Raw genomic sequence first — 24,663 nt, forward strand, 5'->3', positions numbered from 1 at the left:
AGCCCATCTGGGCAGACCCTTTTCTGAGACAGCAAAAACCGTGTGATTTTTCGAGAAACCTAAGACCCAGAGGAGAAGACTGCAACAGGGCAGCACCACCACAGGGGACCTCAACTTAGGGTGAGCAGATGGGAAAGGGGGCAGGCATGGGGATGCTTGTTCAGTCAGGGCTCAGCAGTGCCACCTGAAGATGCTAGCTACAAACTGGATCGTGCAAGGTGGTGCAAGAGGCAGTGTCTGAACACCGTGTGAGTAAGACCAAGAAGTAATAAATGACAGGGCTATTCAGGAATGAGTGTGTATAAGTGAACACACCCTTTTTCAAGTGCTCAGGAACACATGAGCTGAGCAGGAACCTGCAGAGCAAGAGTATCATAAAAGTTATTTTTAAAACATTTATAAACACCAATAACATCTGTCATACTCTTCCAGAAAAAAATCTTTGCCTCTCAACTCTATTTCTTTTTCTCTTTCAATGGCTAAAACCATAGCTTTGCTTTGACTTATGTTTTTTTCTCATAACTGAATTGATTTTTTTCATGAAGGTAAAAAAAACAAAATAGAAGGAAACGTGTGTTTTTATTAAGTAATTTTAAATGGAAAGTTATCTCTGAAGGAGTCTAAATCAATTATGTACTCCCTATTAAAGAATTAATACCTTTGTTTAATTTCTACTCCTCTTGAAGCCTCATTAAAATGACCACAGGGGGCTTGCCTTTTCTTTTCTTTTCTTTTCTTTCTTCCTTTCTTCCCTTTTTTTTTAAAAGACAAAAATAGATAAAGACAAAGAGAATAGGAATAGCAAAATTTCAGAAATCGAAAGCAGCTGAATAAGTGACACTGGCCAAATAAGTGATAATTGCTTATCTGCAGCCTCAGGAAAGCTGCAGGAAGCTGGCGTGGTGGCAGTGGCCCTGGGCGGGGGCGGGGGGGGGGATGGTTGGGGGGGTCTGTCTAAGAAGCAGTCTCATTCACACTGCAGACCACCTGCTTGGATGAGGAAGAGCCCTGCTGTGAGAAAACCAGTAAGGTGGGGGAAAGAGAACTATCTGAACGCAGTATTAGGAAGCAGCTAGAACTTTCTGTCCTGATGACAGCAAAATTAAGAACAAAAGTCTTGGTCTTCATGCAGAGAATTCTGTAGGTAAAGCTTGAAACACTCTGAGAGCTCAACAATCTGAACATGTTACTAGAAATAGGAACAGAAGTTCTACAAAGGGAAAACAAATCAGCTAAAGGACTTGAATGTCATGGTTTCAGGGGGCAGGGAAATTTGCCTCCACACTGTTTGGCAGGGCTCTGATCAAAGTAACATGAAATCTGAAGGAAAAAAAAATAAGTAGAAATCCAGAGGTAGAGCTGACACGGAAGCTGAGGCATTCCTGGAGTTGTAGCCAGTACCGTGAGTCTCAGGGACATACGGTCTACAGAAGCCCAGGGTGAGCTGAGGCCTGTGGGCTGGGTGTGACAGCCTGGCTCCCTGTCTCCGGGATTCTCTCAGAATGAGTCTCTCAGGGGTCTGGACTCTTTCAGGATGATTGTCCAGGGAACACTCAGTTCCAGCAGAAACAAACCCAGCCAAGCCAGCTGCTGTGTGCAGAAGCTCCTGGAGGCCCACAGGCAGGCCCTGGTCTCAGCATCTGAGTGAAGGAGTGAAGTCCTCCAGACAGTGGAAGCCTTCTCTTACCTGTTTGGTAGAGTTTCTTCTATCAGATCATGAGTCCTGTGTATCTCACCTGTCTTAAAGATTTGTCAGATTTTATTTTAAAGGTTTGTGCTGATGGCTGAGTCATCTGTAGCATCTCTGGAGGCTATGAGTGTTTCCCCAGGAGCCTCCAGCTTGGAGACCGTTACTCTGCATTTGTGTCTCACTTGCTGTGTTCCCCTTTGATGAATGCTAATAATTCTATTCGATCTCCTTTTATTCAACTCTCGTTTCCTGCTCATTGACACTAGGTTTCCAACCTTCCATTTGTATACCGCTTTATTATTCTATCTGTGCAATGCTTCTAGTCTGCTGAGCTGTTGGCATCTACTCCTGGATAGATTTGTCTCACCTAAAGCAGATGAGGACCTAGCACACTTATGTATGGCGAGGATAAGCAGAGTGTCAGACAGACCTATCTGGTGTGGGTTCAAGTTGGAAGCCTCTGTTTTCATTTGTGGACAAGTTCCTTACAACTCAGAGTATTCCAGATGGGGAATTTGTCACCAGCATCATATGGCTCTCTCACATCATTGTTTAGCCCAGAACAGAGAACCACAAGTCACCAGGAAGACCCCAGCTAACAGCAGTTCACTAGTGTCCTGTCTAGAGAGATTTGCAAAAGGAAACCCAGGAGGCTTTGACGTGCGTTCTAATGTCTGAGTGTTTCTCGGCTCTGTCTTACAGAAGAAAGATTTACTCCCTGGGAGGTGTCTTCTTGCCTTCTGATCAGTGTTTTGGTCTGTGACTTTTGTCTCTTGAGCCCTTCTCTGCCTCACTTACTTCTTGGTGGCATATAATTCCCTGATATCAGCTTAGGTGCAGTAGCCTAAGATCAGTTGCATGAGCAGTGTTTTAGAATGACTTGAGTTCTGCTGCTTAAAAAGGTTAACAGATTGGAGAGGTCACTTCATATAATGTTCCAGGATGTGTCAATTACAGAGTATCTACATGAATTTTGAAACAGAGGGAATGGTTTCTTAACTCTTTTCCTACCTCTGAAGGTGAAGTGTACCCCCTTTGAATACAAAGCCCTGGGAGGCTATGTCAAGTACCACTCAGAAGTCCTTGGGAAACCTAATATGTATCTTCATTCCTGAAATGAGGTAAACGGCTGTCAGTGACCTCAAGGTAGCCTTTCTCTTACACATTCAACGGGCCTGCTCTGAGACAAACTCCAAATGACTAGTACGCATTAGTGAAAGCTTTGGGAAGTCGAGAGGTAGCAAGGCCTGCAGCGTTCCTTGCTCTGTTTCTCAGCCTCCTTTCTCTCTCCCATCATAAGGGAAAGGATCACAAAGGTGACAACTCATTCACAGCACAAAGCTTGCAAGCGGCTGGTCTCAGAGAGCCTGTCTCCTGAAACAGCACCTGACTCAGCCCCGACATCACCCTCTGCACTGGTAATGCTTCAGAAGGCCTTCAGAAGCTCCTGGAGATCTGGTCCCTCTAAAGGGACCACCTCACCCTGCTCAGGAACTAAACTGTTGTGAGCACCCTACAGTTTGAGAACTGTTCTTTCTGGGGAATGGAGAGCAGACCCTCTGGGGCATCCCTGGCCCTCACAGGGGCAGAGTGACACAGCTAAGAAGCAGACATGGATTGTCAGGGTGACTGAGGAATAGGCCAGCTATCCCTGCAAGATTGACTCCTTTTTGTATGCAAGTTTCACTGGGACATTTCCCTGGTGCCACAGATGAAGGAAGTTGTAGTGGGCTTTCCTTTCATGACATACATGCCCTGTGATCAAGTTCCAAAGCTGTACTGTTTGGCTATGTCTTCTTCTGCTTTTCCTTTGTAAACACAGTCTCTGAACACATTCCTTTCATCTAAATAGCAACTTGCTGGTTTGCACAGCTGCTGAAGGTGGGGCCAGGTGTAGTCCTCCTCAATTTGTACTTCTGTCCCTGGGTAAAGAGCTGCTTTGGTGCTGTGTCTGCTGTGACTGCCCACTGTAGCTGAAAGCCGTAATGCAAGACCGCAGGCAAGTCACTTTACTCACACAAATACTAGAATAGTCTTCAAATTCACTCATAGCCATAATAGGTCTCATTAGATCCAAGATAAATCAGCAAAGATGATTTCTAGGGACTTTCAACCTCTCAAATGCAAATCTTTATAATGAAATCATTACAATAAGACATACTTATAATAATATAAACTACAATACTATATAAGGTATTGGAACTGCTAAAGGAATGGGATATTTTGGGTGAGCAAAACTTAGAGGACTTCATCATGAAGGTGTGCCATCAATGTACGTGAACGTTGTTCTGACTAAAGGGGAATACTTAGTCAGGACACTGAAGAAATTGGGTTTGGAAATTCAGGTTGGGCCCAGTGATGGGACCTTAATTCAAGGCTAAAGCGTGTGCGTTTGATTTTATTTTTTTAGGACAACACCTCAATGTCTAATTCAGGGAACAGTAATTGTGCTTTGCTAGAAGTCCATCATCAGAGCTCCCCAGGTCACCCCGTCGTGTTCCTCGCTTGCAGTTACAAAGCCCCTGTTTCAGTTCCTGTCCATGTCCTGAAGACGTCAGGAAATGTATAGGCAGTGAGGACACTGAGTACTTAGAAACCCACCCAGGGATCAGCTGGTTGATCTGTCTCTTCCCAGCAATGGGATGTGAATACCTGAAGTGCTTGCCTAAGCAGGCATTAGTTGTTGATACCCAATACCTAAGCAGGCATTAGTTGCTGAAGCCCTATTTCATGTGCGGTGCACAAGGTGGTCACAGTAGAATGACCAAGTGGACATAGCTCTCTGTTGTCAACGTAGCTTAGCAAAGCTTGAGGTGAGGTCAGACCTATATAGAGCAGGCGACCATCTAAATGGAGGCGCTGCTTGAATGGCAAAATTCACTTCTGAAGAAAGGGCCTGGAAGGAAGTGCAGGAAATCCCAGGACATGGTCAAGTCTGATTCGGGCGGATACCTTCACCCTCTTGATGGTTTCCTTTGTCAACATGACATAATCCAGAATCATTTGGGTTACAAGCCTCAGTGAGAGACCGTCTGCATCAGGTTGGCTGTAGACATGTTTTGTAGGAATTGTCTTCACTCCACATTAACTTATGAGAGGTCACCCATTACGAGCAGCATCATTCCCTGGCTCTGAGTCCTGAATCATTTAAGAGCAAAGAAAGCCAGATGAGTGCTGGACACACGTGCACTCTTCTCTGTGCTCACAGCTGGGGATGTGACGGGACTGGCGGGCTCCAGGCTTCTGCTGCTGTGACTTCCTGCAGTGATGGACTGCCACCTGGGGCTGGAAGCACTAAATCCTTTCTCCCCTAAGCTGCTTTGTCAGCATACTTTGTCACAGTGGCGGAAAGGAAGCTAGGGCAACTCTGAAAGCTTAGCAGCATCCTCACACAGACCCCTGGCCTTGCTCTCCCTGGCCTTCTCTACGGTCATTACCTTCCAGCTACTCTTATCTGTTTCCTTTCGTCTAAGGTAGAAAGTCCTCAGGCTTGAGCGTCTGTGTATTCATAGCACATTCCAGACACCAAGAACAGTGCCTGGAGAGCTTGCACAGAGCAGTAAGCCCCTGTGCTATCACATGGCAGATGAGGCCGGGATAAAGTCACAGGGCTCTATTGAACTCCTAAGTTAGCAGCTGTGGTTATTAGACACACTCCACGGTTTCTCTGCGGCTCAGACTAACAATCTGAAGGTTAGGCTGATAGTACTTACTGGTAAATTACCCATGGTAGGGGAGTGAGATGGCTTGAGATCTTTGTCCCCTTCTTGAGTGATGCAGCTGCTATTTAGCACTGTAGGAAACGTAGGCAGGTATGAGTCTGAGAGGAAAGATCAGGTTTGTTTGGAGTCAAGTTAAATGGGACTTGGCTAACTGACTTCCCAGTATAGCATTGAAGAGAGGTCTAGACTCGAGGTAATACATTTGGAAACCATAAATATAAAGGTGACTATGGGGTGAGACTGTGGACATCTGAGCCTCCAGTGTTTTACTGTCAGGAGATGCAGAATAAGCACTAGCCCAGTGCAGCAGCCCGTGCGGTCGGGTGAGAGTGCTGACCCACAGCAGGGCCCAGACATGCCAGAGGGGCGCTGGCTGCCCGCCGTCAGGTCCAAGTTGAAGAATACGTACGTGCACATTGTGAGAGCTTGGTGAGGATGTCAGGGAGAGTGGTAGCTACCTCATAGCTGGCATGTGTCAGTTGGGTTCAAAGTTAGGAAAGCCATATGGAAATTTTCAGAACTGCAAATTATACTTATTTTGAGTCAGCAATTCTATTTTTTTAAGGATCTTTGTACAGATATGATTGCATACTTGGCAAAGTTTACTTTGTAATGTTGAGAACAATCTAAACATTCAACAAGAAGTCCCTCCTAAAGTACATTATATACATGTGTGTAATGAACAGTAGATGTCATAATATGTATGTGTGCATATACATATACTTAATCACATACTATATGCACATATAATATGTACATATTGGTTTTTATAAAAATACATATTATTTACATTATTTGTTTTAAAAGATGGGACTAGAAAAACAGCGCCGATGGCTATAGTACCTCCTCTCTGGAAGGTTCCTGAGAGATTAACAGCTCATCTAGAGAGGGACATTAAAACTGATAGATGGAGAAAGGAAAGGCACTTCCTGTATTGGTTGGTAGGCTTATGCTTTTTAACTTGTTGAATTGTACATACTGTCCAGAAGTAAATAAAATGCAAGAGAATTGCAGAGAGGGCATGGTGGGGTGGGCTCTGCATGGTGTGCGTGCGTGCATACGTACATACATACATACATACATACATACATACATACATACATACTTACATACCATACATATATTTTTTCCAATCCTTTAGAACAAACCTAGGGCTTTGCTAATGCTAAGGAAGCATTCTACCCTCTCACCAAAGAAAGAAACAAGCGAGCTAGTTTCAATATCCGTGGTCAGGTAGCCCCTGTGTCTCTCTGTGACAGGACAGGAGGAGTGTCTGGCTGACGGTAGTGCTTCTTCTGTCACCCGAGTGAACCACATGTCTCTGCATGGTGGTTAATTCCACAAAGCATCAAGTTATGCAACTTCACTCACCTAGATTTACCCAGATGGAAGATGCTGGCAGACGGAAAGAGTCGCAAATAACTCATTCACAAATTGTACTGCTGTGGATTTGACATCACAGGGATCTTGCCATCCATCTGGTTTTGGGGCTATATTTAAGAAACCTGGTTTATCTAGTCTGTCTCATGTGGAATAGGATTTAACAGTTCAAAATCCATCTTAAAATAATTTGGCTTTTGTTAATGCCAAGATTGTTTTGGGAAGATTGCCAAGAAAAGGAGCCTCCTGAGTGGAGCCCTTTGGGAAGCTACTTTGGGAAGTAGCCAGGTGTTTCCACACCTCCCTCCACAGGAGGAAGAGGAAATGCCCCTGTGCCCACAGCATGCCCACAGCAGACCTCACACTGGGATGGGCAGAGTGCTTAACCGAGGCTGCATATTTAAATGTACTATGTGTAAATTAGTTAAAGAAAATGATCAGAGGCTGCATTTGCATTTTGTTTTCAGGGCAGTGTGTTATTCTATAGCATCTTTACTGTTGATGAGTTGACCTCAACTTAAGTCCCAGTGTCACTATCATATATCGTCCGTCTTCTAGGAAATAGTTCACTATGCAGAATTTGGGGAATTGGAACTAAATTAAAATTATGCAATCTAGTTCAGTTTTGCTACTGTTTATAAATTGTACTCTTTGATTTCAGTTTCCATCTTTTGATTTTGTGTGATAAGAGGACTTTTTAAGCACAGATAGCAAAGTAAATTTTCAGTCAAGAACTAATTGTTAGTGTTGCTGCAACATTTTCTATCAGGAATTGATTGAATCCACAGATACAGAACCCATGGATGCAAAAGCCTACTGTATTTAATTTGGCAACTTCAAAATAACTTTAAATAGTGTAAAAGGCAAAATAAAACTAATCTTTAAGTACATCATTCTGAGATCAGTGTACAAGAGTGTTTAAGTTGGCATATGTTATATGCTGTATTTCATCTCTTATTTAGCATTTATACACAAAACTACAACCAGGAGTTTTAAAAGGTCACCTGTGTTGAATTTGATTAAGAAACATGGCTCTGACTTCAGTGGGATGAGGAGACGATCCCCTGCCTCTGACATGTGAAGAACATAGTATGCACATACATGTGTATATGATGTATTTTATACTTAGGAATGATTAAGGTGGGTTTTTAGTATTAGTTGTGATGGGAAATAGAAAAACAGCAGAATTGGAAATTACTATCAAAGTGTGTGTGTGTGTGTGTGTGTGTGTGTGTGTGTGTGTGGTTTAATTAGACCTTTTGAAAATTATATACCCTGTTATTAATTTGAACTAAACATGAAATCTACCAATGTTACCTAGCCTTTTCCATTAAATGTAAAGCTCCTGAAACCTCCTCCTTGAAATGTAAGAACTATCTCCCACCCGATGACCGTAAGAGCAGCCAGCAGAATAGCTGAGGCCAGTTTCTGAAGAAAGTGAAACAAACTGAGAGACCCTGACCCCAGCCTGTCAGCAGGCATCACTGAGCTGTGCCTGCAGGTGTCCCTGGCTCCCCTGTGAGAGGCAGTCCACAGACAGCCTTGCCTCCTCAGCCTCCCTTGGGAGGAGGAGTTGGCCTTGGTATGTATGACTATTTAAGTGAACCTCAAAACTGCTTTCTTAGGCTTTCAGAAATGTAAATTTGTCTGACATTACCTTTACTTTATTTTATGAGATTAAAATAATTTAAAATAATCTATTACTGCAATTGGTCTTGTAAATTTTGCATTGTGCCACATGGCTTTATCTTCTGTATGGCATGCTTCCTAGTACAAAAATCCTGCCTTGTTTTTACACATATGTAGATTTTGGCTCTGATTTCAAACAAAGTCATTGTTATATATTTTTGAGTCACTATTTTAATATTACTTATCATCTTGGCTATAAGATGTCTAAGAACTTTGCCATTGTGTTTTCTAGCAAAATAATGAATAGTTAAGCTAATTACTTAAACAAAAATTTCCATTCTCTGTTTGCTGTTTATGCACCTAGAAATCTGTGGCTGTTCTTGCAAAGTAATTGGCATGCTTAAATAATGACTTTTGGTACACCCTAGCATGACTTGAATCAAATCACTTACCAGTGGTATGTCATCATTAAGTGTCATTTCCTGACCACATACTGTTTTCACTTCAACAGTCAAGAATTACTCTCATCCAAAGTGCAGAGATCCTTTGCTATTATAGATAACTGAGTATAACTGACAGAAACAGGAAAGTACTCTTACAATGCCCACATGGCAAATAGCTGCCCTCCTCCTCCTCCTCCTCCTCCTCCTCCTCTTCCTCCTCCTCCTCTTCTTCTTCTTCTAGTAAATGTTCCTCATTAAGTTTCATGTTAGAATTTTTAAATAAGTGAAAATGTAGAAAGCATTGTTCAAGAGTGTGAGGTAGGCAGTGATGAGAAAGAAAAAAAGTAGACTCTTGCCTTCCCCCGCCCCCTTCTGCCCCTCCTCACTTCCTGTCCTCCCTTTCCTTAAAGGGCAGGCAGTGTTGGTAGTCATGCAGTTCCTAGGTCTTCAAGTGCTGTCACTCTGAGCCTACTGTATACTCTCTCGTCTGTCCCAGCTCCAGCTCTCCTAGTCCCTTGCCCTGCCCTGTTGCTTGGAACCCTTCACAGTACTTGTTAAACATGCCTGTGACTGCACCCATCCCAACATCCTCAACCATGATCTGCATTTTAGGTGCACTGTGGGTGATGAGGTTTGAGATCTTCTCCCTAGTCCTTGTAACTTTTCAGAGAGGCCTGTCCATGACAGTCACCCTCTGACAAGCTCTCGAAGCCCCACACTCAGATCTGTGTGCTCTGTAAAGTATGAGAGCAGCTGCAGCTACAGCCCTCCCCCGTTCAGCAGCCACAGACGCCTCCTCCCTTCCCCTGGCCCACCTCCTCCTCCCTATACCCTTCACTCTCCTATGACTAAACAATGGGAGGTTTAAAAACAGATTTGGGGCAGGTCGAACAGCTTAGTCTTAATATTTGTTTATCTGTTTATCTGATTTTTTTCTTCTTTTTCTGAGACAGGGTTTCTCACCAGCCACTGTAGGGCTCACTCAATCCTTTAAACAGGAGATTGGGATAGTTATGAGGACATCCTTTTGGGACTCTAGGTGAGAGAAGAATGGGAGAATGGGGAAATAGAAGGCTCCAGAGGGCCCTAGCAACCTACAACAAGAATATCATGGTGGGCGGGTTTGGGCCCAGGGCTTCAGCTCAAACTACTGCACCAACCAAGGACAATACATGCAATAAACATCAAACCCCTTCTCAGATCTAGCCAATGGACAGGACATTCTCCACAGTTGAGTGGAGAGCGAGGACTGTCTCGGACATGAACTCTGGTGCCTCGTATTTGATAACTTCCCTGTGGTGGGGAGGCCTGATGGCTCGGAGAAAGAATAAGCAGGCTACCAAGATGAGACCTGATAGCCTTTGACTATATAGTGAGGGAGGAGGTCTCCTTCGGTCACAGACGTCGGGGAGGGGAATAGGGTGAAAGTGGGAGGGAGGAATGGGAGGATACAAGGTATGGGATAACAATTGAGATGTAATCTGAAGAAAGTAATTAAATAAAAATTTTAAAAAAGGCTTCCTATGACTTAATAGAGAAATTCTTGGTAAATTACTATCAAGGTGTGTACGTGTGTGTGTGTGTGTGTGTGTGTGTGTTCACTCGGGCAGGTACATCTATGAGTGCATGTATCTGGAGGCCACAGGTCAACCCCAAGTTCCTCAGCCACCATTCCCTTGATGAGACAGTGCCACTTAATGGCCTGGAGCTCACCAAGTAGACAAGTCTGACTGGTCAGCTAGTCCCAGGGATCCTCCTGTCTCCACTCCCCAGTTCCAGGACTACAAGTACATGACAGCCCACTTGGCTTTTGTGAGTGAGGTCTTGAGATCACACTTGGCTCCTCATGCTTGCACAGCAAACTCTTTACCCTCTGAGCTGCCAGCCGCCTGCCTTTCGGTTTTGTGTGTCTTCTTTTTCTTTAGTCTGTCAAAGAGAACAGTGGTGACAGAGGGTCATCCCGCTGTCTCGCTGTCCACCAGCACCAATAGCCCAGGCTTAGTTAACTACTGTGGGTCGTTCACTGGGGCCTTGATTAGGAAGCAGAAGGTGGACGAACAGACTGTGCGGGGCTCCAGGCATTGCAGTGAAAATGTCCAGCTGCTCTTCTTAATCGGAATCAGGGAGGTTCTTTCATCTATTAGACAACTAGTCCATGGATACTTTTAAATGTGGGGAAAACAGAAAAGAAAATACTAAGTTGGAGCCTCCCCAAGGCTCAGGGATCTTTACTGTGTGTCAGGGAGGGGGTGGGGGGCAGGGGAGATTATAAGAGCCAGATGTGGTAGATGACATCAGGTAAACCGTGCTTTCTAGACAAAACAGGGAAGCCGCATATAGTAACTTGCAGCAGTTTTGACAACAGACGTAATCCCTGCATAAGCTCAAGCCAGGCAGAGTCCCTGAATGGAGTTGGGAAGGTGGGTGCAAAATGCCACCACTGGATGAGAAGCTTTTGACACGTGATGGCTTCAGCTAAAAGGGAGAGTCGGTTTTATTTTGCGATTTGACCCCTCATAGGGTAAATACACTTCCGGGTAGGCTCCAGGTGTAGGAGTAGTTGATCAACACAAATTGAGTTCAATGATGTGGCACTCCAAATTGAGTGAGGAAAAAGGGGAAGGTGGCTCTTGGAGGAGTTAGGGATAAGTATGAACAAAATCCTTAAAAGTTCTTTTAAAAGTAAAGAAGGAAAATTTAGTAACATGACTGTCTATATGGAAGGGATCATGCATGTGTGAACATGGTGTGTATGTGTGTGTGTGTGTGTGTGTGTGTGTGTGTGTGTGTGTGTGTCTGTCTGTCTGTCTGTCTGTCTGTCTGTCTGTCTGTGTCTCTGTCTATGTCTATCTGTCTTTCCCTCCCTCCCTCCCTTCCTTTTCCTAACTTCAATATCTTTGGAGAAAATAGCCCTGGGAAGTCTGGGATGAGGACTGTATTTGGAAATTAGACTGTATTTTTCTAGAAAGCAAGGAAGGTATCAAAGGCCAGTTGGCTGTGTAAGACCTGTGTGGGAACTATTCTGAAGGTTCTTATTGCTCGGGATGGGATGGCTGCCTATAGGGGATAAGCAAAAACAACCTAAGAGTTCTAGAGACTCCAGATAAAAGAAAGACTCTTGCATTATTGCTATGAGGACCCTTCTAGAGAAACTGTTTTTGAAAATAACTGGGACTAGTTATTGGGTTAAGTCAACCTTGTGAAGAATCACACTGTAAATTCAATGCTGGAGGCACTTCTCCCCTTTGCAGCAAATGGGTTTGATGTCTGACCTAACCTTATGCTGACCTTTACTGGTGGGAAGCGTACAGCTTTGTGTTCTGTTCACTCCTGTGCCGGTGCTAGGTCCTCAGTAGAGATGAAATTTGCCTCTGAGCCTCTAGATAGCTGGGTCAGTCTTAGCTCCTTTTCCTGGTTGTTGACACCTCTAAAATAAGAGCAGGTGGAAATAAACACTTCCAGCCTGGGAGGAACTTCCCTAGCCTCAGAGCCTCTCCATCTGGTGATGACTGGGTCTCCCATGGTCTCTCTCATCACACTCTTAGACGCACTTACCAAGTTCCAATGCAGCTTGGAATTGTCCTAGTTATAACTAAAAATCCACATTGCCAGCTCATTACCACCTATAGTGTATGGAAGGAATAACCTTCATCTGTTTTTATTTCTTCAGCCATGGAATTTCACGAGCACTTGCACAGCATAGGCACCAAGGAGGGACTGAAGGAACGGAAACTACAGAAGGCGGTGGAGAGCTTTACCTGGAATATTACGATCTTAAAGGTACTGTCCTAGTTTGTTTGTCTGTTAGTGTGATGGAGTACTATGAGCAAAGCAACTTACAGAGTTTGTGCTGTTTACCACTCCAGAGGGATGAGTCCACTATGGCAGGGATGCAAGGTAGCAGGCAGGGATGCTGGCCAGAGCAGGAGGGTGAGGACTCACATCCCTGACCATGAATTTTAAACAAGGGAAGCAATCTGGAAGTGAGACACGGCTGTAAAATTTCAAAACCCAGCCCCAGTGACATACTTCTTCCAGTAAGGCCACGCCTTCTAAAGTTCTCCAACCAGTGCCTCCAGTGGGAACCAAGTGTTCAAATGTCTGAGCCCGCGGAGGGTATTTCTCATTTAAACCATCATATTCTGACCCATGATTGCCATAGGTTTATGGCCATATCATAATGCAAAATTAATTTAGTCCAACTCCAAACTGTAATCTTTCAGTCTTCTGAGATTCAAAGACAGCTAATTGTAGGCCCCCGTAAAATAAAAAAATAAAATTACATGCATCCAACATATCATGGCACAGAATATACATTACCATTTCAAAAGTGAGGAATGGGGACTTAGGGAGAAAATACTGAGCTAAAGGAAGTCCGAATCCCAGCAAGTGAAATGCCAAAACCTACACGAAGAAACCCTGTTTCAAAAAACAAAACAAAACAAAAAATTATTATCCCTAGCAATTAGGAAAATGAAAACCAAAACAACTTTGAGGTTTCATTTCACCTCAGTCAGAATGGCAAAGATCAGCAAAACAGCTAACAGCAGATGCTGGAAGAAGAAAGGAGCTGCCATTCCCTGTTGCGAACTGGCACACCCACCCTGAAAGTCAGCGTGTGGAGAACCCTGAAAAAGCAAAAAGATAGATCCATTTTATGACCAGCTCAAAGGACTACGCATCATACTCCACAGGCACTTGCTCAGCCATGTCCATTGCTGTGCTAGTCACAATAGCTCAGACATGAAAACAAGGGATAGGTCGTGATAGTAGGTACACATACACTGTGGAATATTATTCAGCATAAAGAAAAATGGAATCATGAGCCTTACTGGTAAATAGACAGAATGTGAAAAGACCACTGGAAAGAGCTAACCCAGACTCAGAAAAACAAACATTTCATGTTCTCTCTCACCTGAGGCTCCTAGCTCCAAATCTTTATGTGAGTGTATAACCTGGATTAACTGCAGAAGGTAGGAAAATAAAAGGGGGCCATTGGCTGGGGTGGGGGGTGCTTACAGTGTTCAACCTCTCTGCTAGCCCAAAATTGTAAAGTCTTCCACTTTCTTTTAGAAAACAGCATGGTCTGGTTCTGCACAGCATCAGGTCACCTCTTGGTTCCAACCTATAGTCGTTACTTTTCTGTTCCTGTAGCCACATACCAAGGCCAAATTGACTCACGGAAGTAAGGGTTTATTTCGGCTCACAATTCCAGATGGGTAAGAGTCTCTCATGCCTAGGAGGTATGGCAACAGGCAGCCAAGACATCCAGAGCAGGAAGCTGAGAACTCACATGCTCAACTGCAGACACACAGCAGAGTGCAAACTGGAAGTGACCCGAGTCTTTAAACTCTCAAAGCCATTTTCAGCTCTTCCCCTTGAGATCATATTTCTATGTTTGTGGTACCGGACATCCAGGCCTCAGCAAGGACACAGGAATGACTGAACACTGCCCCGTCTAGCCCCTCGGCCTCGGCTCAGAGCGAGCACACGGCTCCCTGCTAGTCACACTGCACTTCTGCTGGAGAGGCAAAGTACCCTCTCAGTTAACCCTTGGAACATCTGGAAGTTTATAAATACCCACTGCTGTTTGTGAAATTGAAAATACTGATGGGTAATGGAAAGATTTCCATCTCTTATGGCCATTTCATTGTGCTCTTAATCATCCTACTATAAACCAGAAAAAAAGTGATGTGGGGCATAAGCAAAGGAAACACTAAAGGAATTACTACTTATAGGAAAATTTCCTTCAAGTGTGAAGCCTTTTATAGTTAGATCTTACTTCAGTGTGGCTGCTTTAAACTTAACTTTTTTATTATGAATAATATGTGTTCATTACAAAATAAAAGAGCAGTAAGCCATGGAGGACATGAGTTTAGCATCCAGAGAACACTAGTTTTGGCTGTTTGGTGTACATTGTTCTACAGTGGTATATGTGGTATATGTAACACGGGGTGATTTGAACATGATGTGGTATGTGTACCTTCTGAATGTTAATGTTCTCCCCAGGGCTAGGAGTTTTGCAGAAGCAATTTTTGATCCAAGACAGATGCATGTAAAATTACCCTCCGGTACTCACCCTCCAAGCCTCATGCTCAGTAAAAATACAACCATAGCCCGGCGTGGGGCGCACACCTGTAATCCCAGCACTCGGGAAGCAGGGGCAAGTAGATCTTTGTGTGTTTGAGGCCAGCCTCATCTACAAAGCAAGTCCAGGACAGCCAGGGCTACACAGAGAAACCCTGCCTTGAAACCAACCAGCCAACCAACCAAACAAACAAGCAAACAAAAAACTACATAAACATTATGAAACTGCCTCTTTTGGCCCCTAATTTTGCTGATTTGCCTTAATGAAAGGTCTCCTTTTTAAAATTAGCTAATTTGTGTTCTCATGTTAAAATCTTGATCATTTTACAATTAAAATCACCTTCATGTAAGCACTTGCCTTCACACACACACACATACAGAGTTTATATGTGTGTTGTGTTTAGAATATAGAACACTGATGTTTGCAGTTGAAAAAATAACAGACTTAAGAACTTATAATAAAAAGGGATTTGGCTTTATAAGTTGCTGACAAGGTACACTATATGTCTCCTGTAAGCTCAGAAATTCAGCATGGTGCTTTAAGCCCCGTGGGAGGAACAGATCCCTTTGCTTTTATTTTATTGTAGGGAAATATGAACGTGCAGTGTGGTTCAGAAGCCAGCCAGAGAGCTAGCCCCCAGCTCATTACTATGGAGTTGGAGGAATAGCCGCCCCTCTACTTTCTGCAGCTCTTCTGTAATAAAAAAAACAGTGTACAGAAAGCCACAGGCTATGCATGGAGGGCAGTCACAGAGTGTGGCTCCCCATAGCCCATTGTGGCCCAGACGCGTATACCACATCCTCATGGCAGAGGGGCGAGATGGAGTATAAACTGGGAGGCACAGTAACTGATTCTAGGTGTGAGTAGCCCTGGGGTTCACATCATAGTGAGTGAACAGAGCCCAGGGGGCTGGACATAGACAGGGGCTTGTGCCCAAATCTGAGTAGTATGTTTCCATTCTGTGCTTTCTCCTGCAAATAGGAGTTTAATCCATCATAACTGGGGAAAGGACTAAAGGCAGTTAGTTGCATTATGCTTTCAAGAGTTTGATCCTTAGGCAGATGTCAGAAATTCAGAACTATCTTCCAGAATCTGCTACTCTTTGGGGCCTTAATTTGGAACTGACCAGAACACTAGTTGTCTTAGTTAGGGGTTTAATGCTGTCAAGGGACACCATAACCATGGCAACTCTGATAAAGGAAAATATTTCACTAGGGTTGGCTTACAGTTTCAGAGGTCTGGTCCATTATCATCATGGTAGAGAGTATGGCAGTGTCCAGGCTGACATGGTGCAAGACTTCTACATTTTGGTCCAGAGGCAATAGAAGGAGTCTGCATGCCACACTAGGCATGGCTTGGGTATGTATAAGAACTCAAGGCCCGCCTCCACAGTGACACACTTCCTCCAGTGAGGCCACACCTCCTGATGGTGCCCCTTCCTATTGGCCAGGCATTCAAACACATGAGTCTGTTGGCCAGGGCTGGGGGAGAGGGGTGTTCTTAATCAAACCACCACAACAGGATAACCTCTTTTAGGGTGGAGTCCATGGATTTCTTCATTTTAAGTATAGGAGAGGGCCAGGTGCATACGGTGTCTCTCTGGCCTGTTGTCTAGGCTTTATGGAGGCCGAGGCAGGAAAGTTGCAGATTTGGAGTCAGCTTGAGCTACATAGAAAGACACTGTTTAAAAAAAAAAACAAACAAACAAAGAACAGAATAGTGTAAATTAATTAAAAAAAAAAAAAAAAAAAAAAGAACAGAATAGTGGTTCTTAGCCCAGCCCTACTGAATTATAGCCTGGATGTTCCAAAGTCCCCTGGCTTTGGTTTTTAAGTGCACAAACCCTGAGAAGCATTGTGCCCAGAGTCACTAGAAGTGGGAGCCTTGCTAATGAGAAACAGCACAGTCTGCAATAGCTCAAAATAGGCATCTGGAAAGAGCTGCTGTGTCAGAGAACCCTTGCCTGTGAGTTCTGTCCAGGAAGGAGAATACCTCAGGCTGTGTTTGTGTGGAAAGAAGTGAGCGGGGTCGGGTAATGGGTCTTTTACATTTTTCTAGGTGCTTACATATTTGCTTTAGATTTATTTATTTTACGTGTATGAGTGCTTTGCCTGAGGACATTTGCGTGTAGCTGTGTGCGTGCCTGGTGCCTGTCGAGGTCAGAAGGGAACACTGCATGCCCTGGGACCAGGGTCACAGTGATGGTGAGCTGGTTTCATTACTTTGCTGTGATCCTGAGGCACGATTGCTTTAGGGTCAGCCCATCTTTCCTTAGGCCTCACTTTGTTAACTTGAACCATAGGAGAGTCAGGTGCCAGCCATCCCTGGCCTAGAGCAAGCAGGGAGTGTTTTTGTTCTCACAAGAGATGCCTGTAAAGGTTGGTAAAAAGTTAAAGGAAAAAAAGTCCCAGGATGTCCACTTGGGTGTTTTGTTGTTGCTTTATTTTTGTTTTAAATCTTTGCTTGCTTAGCTTTCCAGTTTTGAAAAGGGTTTTAAATTATGGAGACATGAAATCATCTGTGGTTGTCAAGTCCAGAGCCCCCTGTTAACGTCTTGGCATGTTTACTTCTACTCATTGTTCCTTGGACCAAGCTGCAGTGAGCATCTGCATACAAGCCCTTTTGTGCTTGTCTCCTCTTGGGTGACTACTGGGTGGAAATGCCAAGCCAGATGCACCTCACAGATACTGTGTCAGACCTCATGAGGAACTGTCAAAGTGATTTATAAGCAACAACACAAGCCACACTCCTGTTTGCATTGCCCTTAGGAGTGTTAATTTTATGGATTTGGAGTGTTTGTCAACAGTTAGAATTGTTAGCATAACTATATTAGTGAGAGAAGAGTGAACATATTTTTGTAATTTTTAAAAGTGTAATGGCTTTTTTAAAAGATTTACTTTATTTCTTCTTGGGTGTATGTATATGTATGTGCATATGTGTACATATGCCAGAAGAGGGTTCTCCTGAGCTAGAATTACAGGCAGTTGTGATTTGCCCAGTTTAAATACTGGAAATCAAGGTTCGAGATTGTGTGTGTGTGTGTGTGTGTGTGTGTGTGTGTGTGTGTGTGTGTGTGTCCACGTGTGCATGCCGACATGCACTGTGTACATGTCTTGATACTGTTCCATGAGACAAATTTGTTCATAGTCTTTTTCTCAGTTTTAAGTCTTACGGTATTTTTAAGCAACATTGCTGTATCCCTAAGCATTGTTGCTCTACTCTGGAGCATAACATTTGCTATCAGTCATGCTCAGGACATGGGACAGGGGCTGGGGATAGAACGCATGGCCTTCTACATGCTGGACAAGCCCTCTCCCACTGAGCCACACCGTCAGCCCTTCCCTTTCACATCTCTTATACCTATCACGGCCTCTGCCTGCACTGCGTGTCCCACACTGAGCATCGGCTTGGAGCTCCTCTACCAGCCTGCCTCAGATCCCAGCCTCAGCGGCTGCCCTGAGTTACAAGCTGCCTCTTGCGTGGTTCCACTCTCAGGCTCTGCGGTGCTGCTTCTCTCTGGTGGTGCCGTTCTCGTTTGTGTTTATCTGGTTTTCTAGCTTTGAATCGACCAATGTCACGTGTCTCTTCCTTCTTCTACCCAAACTGCTCTATCCTCAGCTGCACACACAGAAGATAGAAGGGCCATGGTTAAGCTTTTGCCTCCCTCCTTTGGTTGAGTGTAAGGTAGGACATTCTGTATTTTTATGCCGTCACAGTGTAACTCTTATCAGCTTTATGAGCCTGTTAACTTAAGCATAGTGCAGTGCACCTGCCTGTAATCACAGCACTTGGGAGACTGGAGCAGGAGAACCAAGTGTGAGGCTAGCCTGGGCTAAGCTAGGCAACAGGACCCTGTCTGCCATCGCACATCCTGCTCTCAGGTAAGCTTACCTGCATTCTTGCTGGTTTCACTCCGTCGTCACGGATGTGGGGAGGGACTTCTGTGGCTCCTTTCCCACCAGCACTGTGAGGACTAGCTCTATCTTTATTCTGTCCTCACTGCAGTAGCTGTCCTCACTGAGAGCAGCTGCCTTGCCGGTCATTGCTGTTCTTACAATGACAGAATCACATGGTAGAAAAGTCCTGCTGTAGCTGGTTACCAGGAGCAGAAATTCACTCAGACTGGCTGGCAGAGGATGGATGAAAGCGTTGGCACACACTGGAGATCATGAGAGACCCCAGGGAGCTCTCATCAAAACACTGCATTCCTGCCTCAGAGGGCCAGAAAGCCATCAGAAGCTCTGGTGGCCAGGAACGTCTGTGTCCCGTAGGCCCAGCGCTGTGCCAACTTGGCTGTGGCATCTCTGCACTCTTCTTGGCTGACTTGCTCCTGCTCGTGCAGTTCCTACTGTGCTCTAGCCTGGCCTCTCCTTGGCCTTCCACAACTGCTCTTTGTGAGCTCTGGAGTAAGTGTACTCTAGAGTTCACTGGCTCAGCCTAGCCTTTTAATTCCAGACCAGCAGTTCCACTGTGACAGGCCTCCTCAGATTGGTTCTTCCCCACCCTAATCTACTGTGGCCAAAAGATGGCTGCCTTCACTGGCAGCTCCTGTTTCCTGTTGCTGTGTAACAAACTACCTCCAAACTAGTGGCTCAAGACGCTGCCAGCGTGATTCTGTACTTAGCTGGGCTCAGCTGGATGGTTTCCCTGATTGTGTGGTGCTGGCCAGGGCCACTCAGAAGGTTTTGCATGGTTGGGAGCTCACATGGCTTGGAATATGGAGCAGGCTTCGCTCGGCTGGCATCTCACTCAGGAGATGGGGCAGATTCTTGTTTAGTCTGTGTTTTGTGGGCTAGAGCAAACTGCTTAGAGCCCAAGCTGTCATCAGATGGTTCCCCATGTCCTGCCTTCAGAAACAAGGATGGGAGGGAACTCCAAAAGTAATTAGAGACTTATTCTCTCTAGGAACAGAATACTTCTGCCAAAAATAAGTCAATAAACCAGATGGTGTCTGTACATACATAAGCTAGATTTTCTTCATTTATTCTAGGTATAGCACTCACCTTAGAAACTTGATAACTGTCATTCATTTCTTTTCCAGAAATTAATGTGATGATCCATGGATGACTCTTCCTTTAAATATTAATTCTCAGCTATTTTAGTTACTGCATTAGAAGTGATATAATATGTTTCCAGTTTTTCTGAAAAGCTATACTTAAATGAAAGCTATTTTCTATTTAAATAATGTGTAAAAAATGTAAAAGTGGCTCAGAAAACCAAACAAACATCATTAGGCAGGCTGCTCTTTCTGATCCATTTAAAATAGTATATCTCCCAAGGACCTTACCAGTGTGCATCCTTAGGTAATGTGGGGTCACTCAGAAGGTGCGTGAGAGGGCTCCCCATTGTGAGGAAAGTGATCAGACAGAAGCTGTGTGAGAGCCCCTCAGTGTGAAGGAAGTGATCACTCAGAAGGTGCGTGTGAGGGCTCCTCAGGGTCAAGGAAGTGATCACTCAGAAGGTTCGTGAGAGGGCTCCTCAGTGTGAAGGAAGTGATCACTCAGAAGGTTCGTGAGAGGGCTCCTCAATGTGAAGGAAGTGATCACTCAGAAGGTGCGTGTGAGGGCAGGGTCCTGTGTGCTTCTTCTTGTAGTGTTCTCAGAGATGTAGCCCTGATCCTGGCCCACGCCTCCCTCAGTACTCCCTCTCCACTTCCTTCTCTTTGATCTTCATCTGCTTTCTAGGTCCAGTCGGCTCACTTCCCTGTGTGCACGCTCCTGAAGCCCCTCCCCACCTGCCATCAGGAGGTCTGTGCGGTGCCAGTGTGTGGGCCTGCCTTCCCTATGACAGGTCCGTGGCAAGGACATGGGTCAAGAGTCGGTTTAGAAAACACTGTAGTCCACCCTGGTGCCCAGCAATGGCTGGACTGTGGTGGTGATCCTGGGTGGAAGGCGCCATTCCCGACAGTCCTTGGCCATGCCAGGTTCCTTCCCTGCTGTCCTGTCCAGGCCTAGCTCAATCCACCTCCTCTGTAACGCTGCCTAGGAACCTCCAGCTTAGTTGAAGAAAACAGGAAACTGCTTTCTCCTGAGAATAGCATTTCTTCTGGATTTAAATTAAACTGATTTTTAATTTGAAAGTGTACAGAGCTTTGGTAAGTTTGGGGGGATAACTACAGATTAGAGAGAGCCCAGAAGTGGCGGCGGGAGTGTCAAGACTCAAGAACAAAGATGAAGCGACCATCCTGGTGTAGTTAAGATGCTGCGCCGTACAACTGGTATATCTCTTTGGATTAAGGAGAACAATTGAAGCCAGAACCCAGTGTGTTATTTTCATTCTTCCCCATTGCCCTCCACTGCCTCTCACACAGCTGCTGTAGGATGCAGGTGGGCAAAGCGGAAGCAGCCTCCTTGTATCTGTAATGCACAGGCAGCCCTGCCAGCTGTGAGCTCCTGGACAGACATCAGGGCAGGTTTTGAAGGTTCTCGTGGCCTGTAGAAAAGCATATGCCCTGTTGCTCTGGCAGTGGCTCCCTTTGATCTCGAGCAGTCTTGTTTCTTGTGTGAGGTTTACTGAGACTTCAGTTGGAAGTAGGCCTGAATAACAGGAGACCATCTTTGGTTATTGTGCTTGGCTTTAGCCTTCCCCAAGAGAGGATGATGAGGGATATTTTACATCCCATAGCCAGAACTCTCACAGCCCATCTTTTTGTTCACTCATTGCTTAGTCAACACATAGGAGCTGGGAATCTGTTTCTGTCTCAATATTTGAATCACAGGAAGTGTGCATGTGCTGCAGTGTTGACATGCTGACTACACTGAAACAGTGGAAATTCTATTTCATTTGCTTTACAGTGCTGCATTCACTGGGTGAGGCTCAGCTCTCTTTAGGTGGGGCCCCATGTTTACTGGAAAGGAACACAAGACACACACATGGAAGTGGGGTATTCTAGTGGGGTTTGTTTTATTCTGTCTTGGCCAATGACCTGATATGTCTAAATTCAGTTTCCTCACTCAAATAGGAGCAGAAAAGTAGGCCTCCCAGACATGAGTCTGTGGTGCGCAGTCTTTACAGATGCAGACTACAGCACCCGACAGCAGGTGGTCATTCAGTGAATGGCAGCTGGTGCTCCCAGAAGACTTTGTTGATTTGTCACTGACAAAATGTAGGCTCTGTGGCTTCTGACTTACTTGGTAATTATAATTCAGAGCCTCCAGAGTCACTTTCAATTGTGGCTGAAAGAAATGTACTACAGACTGGAGCTGTGGCTCAGCACTGACACTTTTCCAGGGGACCTGGTTTTGAGTCCCAGCACCTATGTAGCAACTCAATCTTGAATTCTAGTGCCAAGTACTCAAACATCTCTCAGGCCTTTGCAGGCCCTGACACACATGACACATAGATATATCTGCAGACCAAATACTCATACATATAAAATAAATCTTAAAAAAATAAGAGAATATATTCAGTAGTTAACACGACATTTTTTGTTTGTTTGTTTGTTTTTTGAGACAGGGTTTCTCTATGTAGCCTTGGCTGTCCTGGACTCCCTTTGTAGACCAGGCTGGCCTCGAACTCACAGCGATCCGCCTGCCTCTGCCTCCCGAGTGCTGGGATTAAAGGCGTGCGCCACCACAACACGACATTTCTAAAAGGTCATTTGTTTTCCTATTGCCGTTTTTAAGTTCATAGCAAGGTTGAGAAGAAGGTTTCAAGATTCCCCACATCCTGCCTGTTGCATGCATCACCTCTTCTTATTGTCAGCTCCCATCAGAGGGATGTGCTTTGGGCGTTCGCAGGGAGCCTACATTGGCATGCATTATCCCCCACGACCATGACGTACACTAGTGTTCACTCAGTGCTTTGCACGGGGTAGATTGGAACAGTCTGTAACAACACACGCCCACTGTTTTCCCCTGCCCTTTTTATCAGTTCCGGGGATTGGATCCAGGGCTTTACACATGCTAGGCAAGCCCTATGCTCCTGAGCCCCCTTGTGGCCTGCCGCTCATGAATTTATTTTTGAGTGTGCCCATGTAAGTTGTCTCACGGTGTTTTAGTTGTGCCTCTTGTTGTCTCACACAGTGTACACCTTGTTCCAATGCTCTAAGCGCCCTCTATGTTCTCTCTATACCTGCCACCCGCTGATCCGTTCCTGTCTCCCTGGTTTTGCTCATAGCTCTTACAAGAGGTTTATACATTTGGCTTGTGATTCTAATTGCTTATGAAAGAGTAAATTGAAGCATTTTCACTTTGTAGATGAGTCTCCCACCTCTTACAATGGTAACCATAAAATATTTACTAAAAGACAACATGGTTGGGATTGCCTGCTCTCAAATGTGTAACCAGCATGGGAAAGGCCAGATGTGTGGCCAGCATAGGAAAGGCCAGATGTGTGGTTGGCATAGGAAAGACCAGATGTGTAGCCAGCATGGAAAAGGCCAGATGTGTGGCCGGCATAGGAAAGGCCAGATGTGTGGCCGGCATAGGAAAGGCCAGATGTGTGGCTGGCATAGGAAAGGTAACTGTCCTATATTGGTGGCTTGTATGTCCTGTCCCAAGATGTGTGTTGGGTTTTGCAGTCTCTGATGCCTGGTTTGTCTTGCAGAAGACACTCAGATATAAAATGGCATAGCAACCACACTGTACTCCATCATCTCAGAGGGACACAAATGGATACCACAGGCTCTTAGACATTTACAGGATAGATAAAACCCACTTCTGTGGTGGGAAAATTAGATGCATACAGATCTAGTCACCAGGCAGAGCCAGCACATGCACCAGGTCTGGACTCACCTGGACAGTAGCCTATCTTCACTAGCCTTGGTGCTGTCCAGACCGCAGCCTGAGTTGGCTTTAGCTCTAGGAAATAGATGGGCTTGGTTGGCAGGGTCTGCTGCATTCCGAGGGGATAAGAAAATTAGAGCTGGTTGTTTTTGAGCACTTAGCTAGAAGATCTAGGGAGGAGGACAAACAATACCAAAGATGTTTGGAAAAGCCTTAAGAAGTCATGCTATTTTTGTATTTACCTAAAATTACATATAATACATACATGTGTATATATACATATATTATAAATTTTAGAGAGTATAAAATATTATTCATTGAGTTATTAAACAAGTGTGGTGTTACTGCTCCTCCTCTGTCCTTTTCCTGTGTATTGCTCTTCCTCCTTATCCTTAGTTTCTTCTCCATGTCCCACTGTGTATCACCTGTCGCCTGCTGCTCCTCCTTTCAGCCACCCACACCCCTGACAGCTATGTCCCCTTCATACTGACCTGATTTCTGTGTTTATTCCATGATGCATAATCATGTCCAAAGATTTGGAGCTAAAAAGCATAGATAAGAGAGAGCATGCAGTGTTTGTACGTCCGGGTTACACCACTCAATGTAATCATTTCTAGGTCCATCTGCTTGTAAATTTCACAGTTGCACTTTTCCTTACAACTGGATAGTATTCTATAGTGTGCATGCACCATGATTTCATTATCCATTTCCCTGTTGAAGGGTGTTTAGGCTGTTTCTCTTGCCTACCTATTATGAATAGGAAACATGAACGTTGCTGAGCAGCGTCTGTGGAGTACGACGTTAGAGCCTTGAGGCACATGCCAAGGATGTGGAAGTGGGTCCTGTGGCAGATTTGTTTTAGCTTTTTGAAGATTCTCCCCACTGATTTCCAGAGTAGCCACACCAATTTGCATCCGTACCAGCAGTGACTGAGGGTTCTTCGTTGTCCACAGCCTCACCAGCACTCACTGTCTACTGTTTTGCT

At 44.8% G+C, this 24,663-nt stretch overlaps 2 protein-coding genes across 5 annotated transcripts in view; one reads left to right on the plus strand and one right to left on the minus strand.

The window, feature by feature from the left end:
* Positions 1–24,663, plus strand: part of PLCL2 (phospholipase C like 2) — a 148,923-nt gene that overhangs the window by 120,342 nt on the left and 3,918 nt on the right. For all 4 annotated transcript variants that reach the window (XM_084754666.1, XM_084754667.1, XM_084754665.1 and 1 more), the window contains one exon: positions 12,535–12,644. In XM_084754666.1, the coding sequence (XP_084610792.1) occupies positions 12,535–12,644 (110 nt within the window). The remainder of the gene's footprint in view (positions 1–12,534; positions 12,645–24,663) is intronic.
* TBC1D5 (TBC1 domain family member 5) overlaps positions 22,684–24,663 on the minus strand; it is a 450,634-nt gene continuing 448,654 nt past the window's right edge. Inside the window, exon 24 of the transcript XR_014773989.1 lies at positions 22,684–22,696. The gene's annotated coding sequence lies outside the window, so the exon portion shown is untranslated. The remainder of the gene's footprint in view (positions 22,697–24,663) is intronic.

This window comes from Acomys minous, assembly GCF_964271855.1.
Source record: "Acomys minous genome assembly, chromosome: 13".
NCBI classification, from domain to species: domain Eukaryota; kingdom Metazoa; phylum Chordata; class Mammalia; order Rodentia; family Muridae; genus Acomys; species Acomys minous.